The 12,855-nt window shown below is 44.4% G+C and overlaps 1 protein-coding gene across 1 annotated transcript; it reads left to right on the top strand.

Moving 5' to 3' along the window:
* Positions 1 to 5,824: 5,824 nt before the first annotated feature.
* T265_14940 (hypothetical protein) lies at positions 5,825 to 12,093 on the top strand (the record flags this gene model as incomplete). The annotated part of the gene is made up of 2 exons (XM_009175877.1): positions 5,825 to 6,062; positions 11,780 to 12,093. Coding segments are annotated over 2 exons (552 nt in total), but the record flags the coding sequence as incomplete, so codon positions are not given.
* Between the last annotated feature and the right edge of the window lie 762 nt (positions 12,094 to 12,855).

Raw genomic sequence — 12,855 nt, 5'->3', positions numbered from 1 at the left:
GATGATGCATGTTGAGGCAGTTAAGCCATGGAGCTCAAATCCACGTCTGGTGTGGTCGAAAAATGGCTTCAAAAGACGGTCTCCCAAATCAAAGCGATAAATGATGAGCCGTTTCCATTCGTTCTTGCTTTGGCCCTGCTTTATCCACAGAAGATGCATGAGTTTGTGTTTAGACTAAGGCCCCTTGATTTGCAAGAGTGTAACCTAGTTATCCAATAAAATCCACGTAAGAATTTCGCGAAATTTCGAAACGCCTTCCTAACACTTCCAGTATTGTCACACCTATGCTGGCAGGCTGAATTTCTTCCTGGATGCGGCAGTTGTCGTATTGCAATGTTTACTTCAACGCACGATCCGTATTGGAGTCAGACCTGTGCATCACCGCCGACCAAGGACTTTCCACTGGGACCCTGTCCACTTTCTTAAAGCCTACGAGTTTAAGTTATCATTCCCCTGTCCAATTTCCGAGGGTCCAAGCTTCTTTTTTCCGATTTCACCCATACTGAAACAGCCAAGCGTGGAATTTGGCAGATGGGGAATAACAACACACAGATGTAAATCTCATCTTGTCCTGCACCAGACTGGAGGCTTTTTTCTTCTCCTTGTCTGGGTGCAAATGTACGGACCTAACTGCTGTATAGCGTAGGAAACCTTGAGCTGAACAGCCATAATTACGGACCTCACGCAATGGAGTATCGCAAAGAAAGAGAAACCAGTGATCAAATATCTAGTTTAAAATTGGCAAAAAAAGTAGATAAACAAACTTGATGAGACATGTTGGTTTTCGGAGATCCATGTCAATCTGAAGTTTCAAGGGTTGGACGTTGTGCAAGTTTCAGGAACGCGGAAAGAATTTGAGGGTTTCAGATTCGACCTGTTTCGAGAGAACCGCAGAATCATACAGTTCATAACCGCAGTGTGAAACTCGATGCGTAAAGTTGGAAGTAAATAGGCTTGCACCAGTGTAAAACAATGGAAGATGAGCTCCAGATGACTTGGTGGATGAGGTGAGCACTTACTGACCGGAAAGTTCGTGACTCGGGCCTCTGGCTAGAGGACAAGAGCCTCTCAGGTAAAAGTCCAATAGGTCCACGTGACCTTGAAAGGGACGGTGTTCTGTAGATGGCTACCACATAATCGCGTCCGAAACGGTACAATGGGGCATAAAAAGTGACATAAATCAAGCCACTGAACTACGGGAAGAAAACGGTGGGAGGGAGTATGTATCTTAGAAATACTGCAACGAATTTCTCCATCTGGAAGACAACGCCATTTGGATGCCGCGTGGCCGCTCAACACGCTTTGGTTGTGCTCGAAGGGGACCATACATGTATAGTTTTGAAGGAAGGCTTCCATATCTTTCACATTTAAGTGTCTGCGAACAATTTAGAGAACCCAAGTCCATTTCACCAGATAAGATAGCAGCTAATGAACACACGCTGGACATTTGGCAACATGTAGCCAGTGGGGTGAGCCCATGTTGAATGTCGCTCAGATGTCTCCAATATCGCTGGGGATTTCTCAAGCCGGACTGAATTTCAGGAACCTGGAGAAGATAAAGCTTGGATAGGATTGGGAGCCCGACTGAACTTCTAAATTCTTTCAGACAGGATAAATTGCGGCACGGCCTGATTTCCGGATGGTCGGTTCAAGCACTACAGCACAGGTCTATTCTATTGACGTACCGGGATTATTGGTATGAATTACGGATATACATGTTGGTATATTCCTTCTGACTAAAGATCAGTGATACAGTAGGTCAAAAACTTACGTGTCATGTGAACCTCATATCTGAGAGGCATCACTCAAGGGATCAGTCGACAAGTGACCGCATGAATTGGGTTCCTCTCATTGAAGGATCAGTGGCATTAGACCCTGTCTAACTGTGACTCAGTCACACCGCTGATTCCCCACTCTTGGCCAAACGGTATGGGGTTCATCTACTTTACGGGATTTTGTGAGTTCTGACCACGCTAAAGACATGTGAGATGCATACTGATGAGGACGAAAGAGCTCTTACATTTTTCCAGTTTTTGTTGGCATAAAATGACTCGGCCTGCAAGACAAAGACCCGACTGAACGTCATTTCATTATCTTTATCGATTTTATCAATACATGGATAGTGACACAATTTTTATAGCAAAAAGGAGGAATGTAGCCGTCGTTGGCAAGATGTCAGCTTTTCAGCCTTGAAAAAAACGGGGAATTAACTGAACCATCCAGGGCAAAAATGCAAAGAACCTGTAGACACACACCAAATTCACAAATAAAAGTTTGATAACTGACGCGTGCCCCCTAGTCAGCAAAAGAATATTGCCCGGAAATTGGTCAAGATAGATGTTGGTTCGTGCATTTGGGGATGAAGAAGAGCGAACATCATATATGAGATGAATTTACCCGAATAAATCTGGGAGTATAATATAACAACGTTTTGATTGAGGAGGAAACAAGCTTACTGAAGGATAGAGGGGTGTGACATGGAGGTGGGAGATTGCTCACTGGTTAGAGTGCGAATTTACTGAATGGAAGGTCCGTAGTTCGAACCCGACATCAACCTCTCGATTTCCCCTCCCTGGGCAACCTGGCAGTATCCCAGCTCTCGTGCCTTCTTCCGGTGGCATGGCAGTTAGGCACCAAAAGGATGCTACAGCTCAAAGATTATGAACTATCCTGTATCTGTGGATCATGCCTGCAATGGTTACATGGCTCTGTCGCCATTTAACAGAGCGACTAGGGGTGGCTTGTCGTTTTAGGTCAGCATAACGAAGGTAGTCACCTCCACAACAACTCCATCGAGAACGAACTGAAAGTGCAGCTGTGGATCACGGATGCGCATATTACATGGCACCGTCGCCATTTAACAAAGCAACCAGGGGTGGCTCGTCGTTTTAGGTCGGCATAACGAAGGTAGTCACCTCCAAAACAACTCCATCGAGAACGAACTGAAAGTGAGTCATTCAAACTGGAAGTCCGTTGAGATGGTAGCGATGATGGAGTGGTGTGAGGCGTTGTAGAGAATCGAGCAGTGTGAGTACTGGAGGCAACTGAGATCACCGGAACGGGCAGTTCAAGTTTACGTGAAGAAAACTATAGAACGGTAAAACGAGAGAAAAATCAATAAAACCGAATCACGGAAAGACCAGGAAATCGGGAATAAAAGCCCAGCGGACAGCCAGTGTAGTTTGTAAATCGGTGTCCTTCTGATGCGTTATACACCGACTTCCCAACTCAACTTCTCAGGGTGCCGAACCGCCAGTCTCTCCTGTATTACGGGCGATGGTAATTCCTCGGAGGACGCACTTACTGTCCAGTAATTTTTTATTTATAATTTATTGATTCGCTTGGTTTTCAGCTGTCAGTTTTCCCTATAGTAAGGAGTGTTGCTGAACTCGATGAGTAAGCCGGGCTTCACCACCCGCACTTATGTGACCCAAACAGCGTACGGGTCTTTTTCGAGTCAAGAACAGTTCAAACCTCAGGTTTGTATCTTACGTGACTATTCAGAACAGCTTCCAAGTTTCTAATACCACATCACAGCAAACGTGTCTTTCCAAATTCCTAATACCACATCACAGCAAACGTGTCTTTCAAACTTCCCACATGGAACGATGGAATTTTTGAATGATGAAACTGGGAGTGATCTGTACATTTTGGTATCCCAAACTAACCTTCCGCTAGCAATGTTGTGGAATGTAGGTAGCTCGGGTGCGTTGTTTGGTTGTTGGTCTGTTCGCCGAGCTTGGTGCATGGATTGCAAACGTTTCATCACCAATCGAGGTGACATCGTCAGTGCAGAGTTGAGTGGGTGAATTTCATTGTCTTTGATCAGAATGCATTCTGGATTCTCCTCCAATATTCCACAGACAACATTGAAGTGTGATTGGGAAGGTTCAAGGGTCGTTGTTACTTCGATTGACTGCGATGATCTTCTGCCAGAGTAAAGTTCCTTTCTGGTGTTTTGTGGTGGGAGCTTTGCTCATTTGATTGGTTGATTCATCGGCCTTCTGTTTTTTGTGATCGCCTTCTTTTGACCCAATTAATCCGTTAGTTGCCGTTAGGTTTTTTGGCTCCGAGTCCCATGATTGTGTGGTTCTTTCGCTCGTAACGGCTGATAGACTGGGTCAATGTGGATGTGTTTATTGATCAATTTTTGTGCGAATTACCACGAATTACCACGGCAAATTCTCGCTCCCGTTTTGTTCTTGCGTGAGCGAGTATTTGAACATTGTCCCAATTGAACGTGTGTCCTTCTCTGTCTTCGTGATATGAGACGAGCGACATTGGGTCATGTCTTTTGCTGGCAAGCTTGTGTTCGTGTATTCTCGTAGCAAGTTTTCCTCTACTTCCTTCTACTTCAAGGACTAGCCTGAAAAGTGGTCGGGGGTTGATCCAACCCAGGGGTAGGGTATGGTGTTGCGGTACACAACAGGTGCTTCATGAGAATCTCATGACATTTGGTATTTAACAACGCTTCGACTATACTGTTTGACACGCTGGTGACAACCATCTAAGGCTGCGCGATCGTCGGATGTATTTACAGAGCAATCTTGCCTTTAAGATGTTGGTTGCTGGACAAACTTGATCGATTCGGAAAAAACGAAGCATTTTTTTTTGGGAAAATCCAAAAGCATCCGCTTTAAACAAGCTGTAACTGCCCAATACCACAAGTTACTCGATCATACATCACTAGTATGTGTTCTTTGTTTTCATCTGAATCCAGAATTGCTTATATTACAGAAGTTTTCGAGTCTCAGAGGACTAGTCGGGTCGCATAGGATTTGAGTAGGATATGTAAGCGATTCCCTATCATACACCTTATTTTTTGACAGCTTTTTTGCTGGTATTAGAAAACAGCCAGGCTTGAGGCGCCTAAATGGACAGTGGAAACACTTTTGGGAAAAAAGCGTCTGCTTTAAACAAGCTGTAACTGCCCAATACCACAAGTTACTCGATCATACATCACTAGTGTGTGTTCTTTGTTTTCATCTGAATCCAGAATTGCTTATATTACAGAAGTTTTCGAGTCTCAGAGGACTAGTCGGGTCGCATAGGATTTGAGTAGGATATGTAAGCGATTCCCTATCATACACCTTATTTTTTGACAGCTTTTTTGCTGGTATTAGAAAACAGCCAGACTTGAGGCGCCTAAATGGACAGTGGAAACACGTTACTTATACACATATGCTTGCATATGTTTTGAAAGATTTACGTACATCAAACTATGCGTAAATGTTTACCAGTTTCAAATACTTTTTCTCGTCCTGCAGAAATTTGATAAACGGGATTCGGTTCACTCTAGTCTTTTCTGAGAAACTATATTCCTATACCTTGTAAAAAAAACTTCAGAGAAGGGGAGAATGGGTAATGGGTTTGATGTCTACTCTTTTTCATATACAGCACGGATTGAGTCACGATACTTCAATCTAATCAAATAACTACTAGTGGAAGGAAGAAGGCCTTCGCTGCGACGCTATTTTTTAGAAAATGCCAACTGAACATTTACAGACTATTGGACAGGGAAGCAAAACTCTCATTTGCATCTTATTGACAAAAACTGAACATCCATCTTCTCCTGAAAGCATCTTCTTGAACTCTCCTGGATATTCCTTGACTCCAATCGTTCATTGCTCAAATCCAAGCAAATGCAACGAAATGACTCCACAGCGCAAAGCGAATTCACGAGACCAAAACATACTACTCGCATGCCTCCCCATCAGTAGTATCACCGTTACACTAGTAATCCGGCTCGGATCAATGCATTTTAGGATATCCTTCTTCACAAGAAGTCACACGTGGTCTGCTATTCCACTTGTTTTATTTTCAGACTTGTTCCCCAACACCGTTGCCTGAATACTACGCACGGTTCGCCACACTACATCCACTGATAGCGAGCTCTGCACTGGCGTTTGAATCCCTTCCAGATGGAACACGTCGGTTTACTGGTAACGCTCTGAGTGCATTCACCCTACCCCATACAGTCGAAGGTGTCTTGGATCTGCCGACAAGCATGACAGTGAAATGGGCAATTAGCGATGGTGTGGATGTCATCCACATAGGAACGGGTCAGTATTGGCTAACTTTTACGTTTTACCCCAGTTTACATTGTCCACATAACAGACAGGTAGCGAAGGAAACGGTGTTGGGCGTGGTCATGCGCCGTGCTCAGTGTCTAAAGTTCAACTCACGGTCTTCGTAACCAAACTAGAATCGTCGTCTGTAAGGTAAGAAGACACGTTTCAAACAGTGTACCACATCTGCTTGGCAGATGAGGGGTAAAATTTATCAGTTTCACTGCGAAACAATGGGGATCAACTCGGGTATCAGTTGTGGTACACATAATCCAGGTTTAAGGAAATTTGTGACCAGTATGTGTGCTAAACTGTATGACACTTGTTTAAACCGATTACGGGCATCATTCAACATTACTTGACACAGCAAAAATGGCAGTTTTGTTTAAAACCACCAATTCGAGGATCTTCTCAATTTCTCTGTACACAGCACGTGACTATCTGAACAGATCGACCGCAGTAACACGTGAACGTGGTGTTGTGTTTCCTGGTTGTTGAGATGTACCAGGAAAGCCAACTCGAATGCGCTCCAAGGTGCGTCCAGTTCTAGGGAATGACCACACGTTTGTCGTGTCATTTAGGTGATTGGCTCTATACGATTGAACCCCACGTCCAGGCAACTGTGTTTATGTTGGGATATGCTCAGAGTTTTAATCAGGTAACATATTCCGTTTGGTCTTTTTACCGACCCACTTCAAACGACATTGTGATGCGCCTACCAGGGCCTCTGGCCTACTCTCACTCTGACGTAGGCAACTGCGAAACGCGATGCCGCCCCTCCCAAGAGAGTTCTCCGAGGACAGAGTGAAATGGGTGAGTCACACATAGACTTGAACTACAAACGATTGGCTGCCTCCAGGGTGAGAGCTGATTGGCCAGTGAAGTTTTCTCTCGTCTCACCAGCATATGCACGACGCTGCACGCATTGTCAATAGTATCTGGTCGTCATTAGAAACATTGATAGTAAAGCGATGAATGATATCTGCACCAATGCAAGAACGGCTTTTAAGTAAGTCGCCCATTGTGTACCTGTTGGTAACTTGGACCATCCAGCCGATAGAGTTGACGCCTCTGGAAGCCCATAAACATCAGCAACATTGTTTACCTGTGATCTCCATAGTCTAAAACCAAAAATGAACCACATTCCACAAGGTTATTGAATCCGGCGACCTTGACGCACGTTTTCCGATAGCATCATCTGAGACTCACTTATAAAGCAATTTAAAACAATGGATTCTCAACCCCAGAGAGAAGGAGACATCGACAAGTGCTTTACGTGTGGTTCTGTAGACGCTGGGCCTTGACTGAGCCCTCTCTCTTTCGAAATACTAATCTGACCACTCGTTGTGTGTCCGTGGACGAGTGAGGTTGTGCTGGAATCCAGGAGCAATTCAGCCATTTCGGTTGATTGCAACCTGAAAACAATCTGCCACAGAAATCACCACCGGTCAGATTAAATTACGAGCAAAAACATCCACAGCAATGTCTGGTGGTGACTTCAAACGCCTGAAGATTTGAAAGCTTGTCAGACTGACAAGGATACGTTGGCTGAACACTTGTTTTCAGTGGTTCAGTAATATTTTGCCGAGACACAGAAAAGAACCAATTACAGTACAACGGACGTAAGGTCTACCACAGATGACCGACGGTAGCTCCAGGGAGCTTTGGTAAACTTTTGTTGAGGTGAAGCCCACTCTATGCTTAAAACCCAATAAGTACTGACTGCACAGATGCTCTCTTCTTAGTGGAAGTTAGTAGTGGTGCGCAACAAGTTTCTGAACCGTGACCTCCACCGCTAAGAGAAGGAGTAGTTTCACAATATGAATCAAACTTCTTCGAGAAATACACTCAGTTGCAAATCAATTTAGTTTTCACGAGAGACTCAACTGAATTTCTCGTTTATGATATCCTACAACTCAATGTGCTGCACACAGGCCGCCTCATGATTCAGTTGGCACGATCTTCCAGATATCGCAGTATATTTCCATGAAGGAAACTACTCACAAGGTTGCTGAGGAAGAGTTTTCAGCAACCTTGTGAGTAGTTACCTTCGTGAATGAAACTACTTTCTGAAAAGTTGCCACTCAAGGAGCTAGCCAACAGGTGAAACCACGTGTTTCCGTGATTGGTGGATGAATGGCGCTATGGTTTGTCCAAGGGCAAGCTGATGATACTGATAGTCAGCCGCTCGTGAGTGAACGGTTTTATGTTCGGTCTGTTAGCCTGCGGTACCATGGGTTCCATGGGACCATATAAAAGCCAATGGAATGACCGTTTTCCTTGAGACAGATTTCATTGGTTGTTCTTCACTCGTCCTTGACAGATGAGTTTTATTCTGAGTATCACTTTTTTGACCCGCTTGTACGCGACACTTATCAATGGAGCATTGACTTTTTCTGGTTTGGCCAAGCGCACCAGGCTATCGATCGGCTATCCAGACCGGGGTTCATGGTAATAAGAAGGCATTAAGGAGACGGTGGTCCATAATATCCGCACTCACTGATAGTCCGTGAAAATAAGCAGTTCTGATGATCCCCAATAAAGATGAAACAGCTGGACAGTGCTTCCCGTTTTTTGCACGAATTGGCTTCACATAAAAAGTAAGCCGCAGAGGTTGCGTTGTTATTGCGCCTAGTCATATATGTTATATTTATATATATATATCAGCCAGAAAATGGATCAATGAAAACACTTATTTGTCTGGCGCGTTCTTCTTCAGACGCGGTGTCATAAGTTCTGTCGAAACCACCAAAAAGCCACCTAATTCATCACTCAGCTGGTTAATTTTCCTCCACGGTGATTGTATTTTGTTTTGTTTCCGATAGAAACCGGTACTGTAATCAGCTGCGCGGAATATTGTTACTATACTGACGGAAGAGAGTCTCCCTGACAGCTGACTCGGATAGTGTAAATTCTGGTAATTGATCAGGTGGCTGTTGATCTGTTCGCCGAGCTTGGCAATTGATTTGCAAACGTTTCGTCACCATTCGAGGAGACATCTTGAGATGTGGTATGCAAGCACTGAGGGCCTTCCCTCGGACTGGCTCATATCAAGAATGTCTATTGATTTCAATGCCCCTGCTTAGATCTTGTTTTCCGGCAACCCTAAAAATGTTCCACTTTTGATTTGTCTTTCCTTTCCTCTACAAACACGTAGCTCGCCAACACTGGGACGATCTGAATGGCAGCTTTCACCTGCGGATCAATCATTGAGTACGCTCAAAGCTTGGTGAAGGTTTATGACAGTTTTTAAGCTAAACCACCAGACAGGTAGTCTATAGTCTAACACATGCAGATGAAATGAATTTTTGAGAATGTTGATTTTTACGGGCTGCGCTGGAGCACAACACGATGTCGTGGCGGTCGGCTTTGAGATGTGGCATCCAAGCATTGAGGGTGCTTCGAAAAAACTTGATTCCGTCATAGCGTTCAATTTCATGAGTAGTTCTTCTACTCTGTCTGCAGGATGTGTTCGCCATAGCGCACAATTTTATGAGTAGTTCTCCTACTCTGTCTGCAGGATGTGTTCGTCTTTGGTAGAACCATTGACTACACGGTTTCCAATGGCAGGGTAAATAAACATTTGTGTATGCAATGTGTTTGGAAGAACAAGCCCTGGTTATTGCCAACGTGGTTCGTTGAAACGTAACCAATCACAGGCGATATATCATTAAAGCTACAAAAAACGTTCCGTGTGCGTTGCATAAATCTGCCCGTCACTGGATGGTAGGCTTCCAGAGTTGTAGAGTTTGCTTGATTCCGTGAGTGACAAAGGGTTGCACTTTCTGGGGTCTATCCAAAAGCCAAGTAAAAGCCCTTAACACGTTGGATTTCTTAATAAATTCAAGTAGCTAGTAGCAATTGCATTTACGAATAAATACTTCATTGTAAGGTGGAAATAAGGCACATTTAAAGGCTATGAAAAGCTGAGTAGTGTCCATGAGTAGTATTCAGGAAACGGTAAACGGATGTGGACACTTCTTGTGGAAGAAATGCTTACATCCATATACAGAGTAATACTACACAAATTGTATATCTTTCTTAGGTATTTCTCGTCTCAAGTGATGAGAAGAACCATGCGAACAAGATATTTATGATACGTGGAACGTGTGTTGCCGTGCATTGTAGCTGTGACGATATTCACTACGCTCAAATGTGCTTTCGTGACAAACTAATTCATTGTCAGGGCTACTTAGGTAGACGCAGTCCCTAGATCTTGATTTCTACCATGGTAACAGAGAGATGTATTGTTATAACATGAAAGGGAGTCCTAGACAGCTTGTATGCAACATATTTGGTAGAAGAACGTCGCAGAATCATGATTCGTTCCATTCAAACTCGAGTGTCACATTGACTAGCTGAATTTGCGGATTGGTGCTCGGCCCCAAATATACCTCCTTCTATTTAACTAGGAACTCTCACGAACCGACAGTGAATCTTTCCGTGGTGTGACGGTTTGCGCACCTCAGCGATACATTGAGCTATGCTGAGGAGTGACCCCGTGACACTCACAGAGTCTCTCATACCAGGTCGGTCAATGGTTAGAGGTCTGACGAACACAGTCTCCTGGCCCTCCAGGTTGGGGGTTGGAACATGTGGCGACTTGTTCCGTAGAAATGGCAATGCATTTGCATTTCCCGCCAAACACCGCTGCCTTGCGGTTAGGCTTTTGAGCCAAAGGCTTTGGTTGAGGACCCTAATCGTCCTCCTGTCTAGGTGTGGGCGCCCTGGCAGTATCCCAGCCCTCGTAAAACCATGACCTACACAACTAACAATACTCTCATGCCACATCGGCCGTCGCGTGGTGCCATCAGCCGGTTCGCCTTACTTGCTGCATACAGCAGGGCGGGTAAGCGAAAACAGGCTACTGCTGAAGCATCCGCTCGTCAAATAGCGCTGACATCCTCAGGTATCTCCAAATCATACGGCAGTGAAGCATCGGTACTGAACACTGATGTCATACTTTCGATGATGACGATGATGATGATGATAATAATGATTCAACTGGGAACTAAGACTCATGAACTGATAATGATCAAGGAACAGAATTATTGTATTCCAAAACCGATTTTTCTGATGCCTCACTTCGTGTCTCATGTAGGGAACCTTGACACCACACAGCAATGAGATGAAAATTGGTGGGTGAATGCAATTCATGTTGAGTCCTTGGTATCGGTATCTGTCTTCCCCGAGGAACTTTATGATTGCTAACTGGAACGGCAAACGTAGGACATTGCATCAAACCAGCGACACAGAGTGCAAAAAGTAACTCCTTATGAAACTTCTCTTCCAAGCTGACTAAACGGTCTTAACATACAGCTGCAAGAGAACTCAGAGTTAACTGCCTGAACCCATGTGTTCTTAGGTTTACCGAGGCTTCAGCCGTTCTTCGCTTAAAGTCTGTCTTGTAGGCCCGAAACAAAGTTGACATAACGATCAGACGAACCAGGACTTAGGAAGAGTTTTCCTCACTACCAGTGAATGACCAGTTTGTATCCATATGAGTACATACTTTCTGCTATACAGTCGGAATAAAAACTTGCTTTCCGACATTTGCGCCTGCATTCAAAACTTTCAACTACCGATTATTTTCGTATGTCTACCCTGCTGCTCAGCGCGCTCAGGGGGAAAAGTTAGTTTAAACTGCCAATACACCTCATAAGCAGCTAACTGCATATCAGAAATCCGTAAATATCTCTAATGTATTTCAGACAGTGGCAGATTGCTGATCATGGCCACCGGATTTGCATTGACTTCAACTCATCCAGGTCAAGTTGTGGACCAACAAATCACCCCAGGTCAACCGTTCGTACACCGTGCTCCAAAACACGCGATCTCCCACAACGCGCCATTCCGCTTCCTCCTTGAACTGAATGCGACATTACCAGTGAAGAACGTGTTCTTGGGAGGATCTTTGTCACAGCACACCACGGACCTACCTCCCGCAATTGTCGTCACGGAGCTATCCCTCAAGATATTCACCATTATTCGAACAAACTGTCAGAGAATCGAAACGCCGAGGTAATTTATCTCAACAAACTGCACGAAGTTCACCTATGAGCCCTGTTTAAGCCAAATCCTGTGTAGATCCTAGAATATTCCTTACTAGCTTAGCGACCCCTGTCATCACCGTTTCTGACCAGGATAGCGGCCTGTTTCCGATAAGTTCAACTGCTCTGACAAATCATCGCATTCAGGCCGAACAAATGACTTGATTGGATAGGCTAGAGGGAAACGCGGCAGCAGTTTCGTTGACCATGTCACAGTGACACACCAAAGTGTTTCGGAGTGTCACAGCTAATCTGATTACATCGCGATTTGGCATTCAATTCGAACAGACTGAACCGTTTGTAGTTTAAGCTGACATTCACATGCTGATGAAACATGCCCGACATTTACACAGCAATCGGGATAATCTGCACGGATACATTTATTTGCGTACCAATTTGGTTTGACAGGGTGACTCACCTGAATCCCAGCTGAATCTCTCGTTCACCATGTTCCTACTCAACTGGAAAGGTTATATTAAGTTGCCTAATGTTTCAGTTGGTATTATGTTCGAGATATCCCAACAAACTGCACACATGTAATACACTACCAGTGAAAGGAAGAGAGCCTTTGCTGTGGAGTTATTTCTTAGAAAATACCACCTGACCGGTTGCAGACCATTGGACAGGTCCTTTGTTCAAGAGACGCAAAGTGAAATTCCACGAACAACACACTACTCGCGTGCCTCCCCATCAGTAGTATCACCGTTACACCCGTACCTTGATGACGCATCTGTGGA

The sequence above is a fragment of the Opisthorchis viverrini genome (assembly GCF_000715545.1).
Source record: "Opisthorchis viverrini unplaced genomic scaffold opera_v5_305, whole genome shotgun sequence".
NCBI classification, from domain to species: domain Eukaryota; kingdom Metazoa; phylum Platyhelminthes; class Trematoda; order Opisthorchiida; family Opisthorchiidae; genus Opisthorchis; species Opisthorchis viverrini.
Note: the sequence above shows the minus strand (reverse complement) of the source record. Positions and strands in the feature narration are given on the sequence as shown.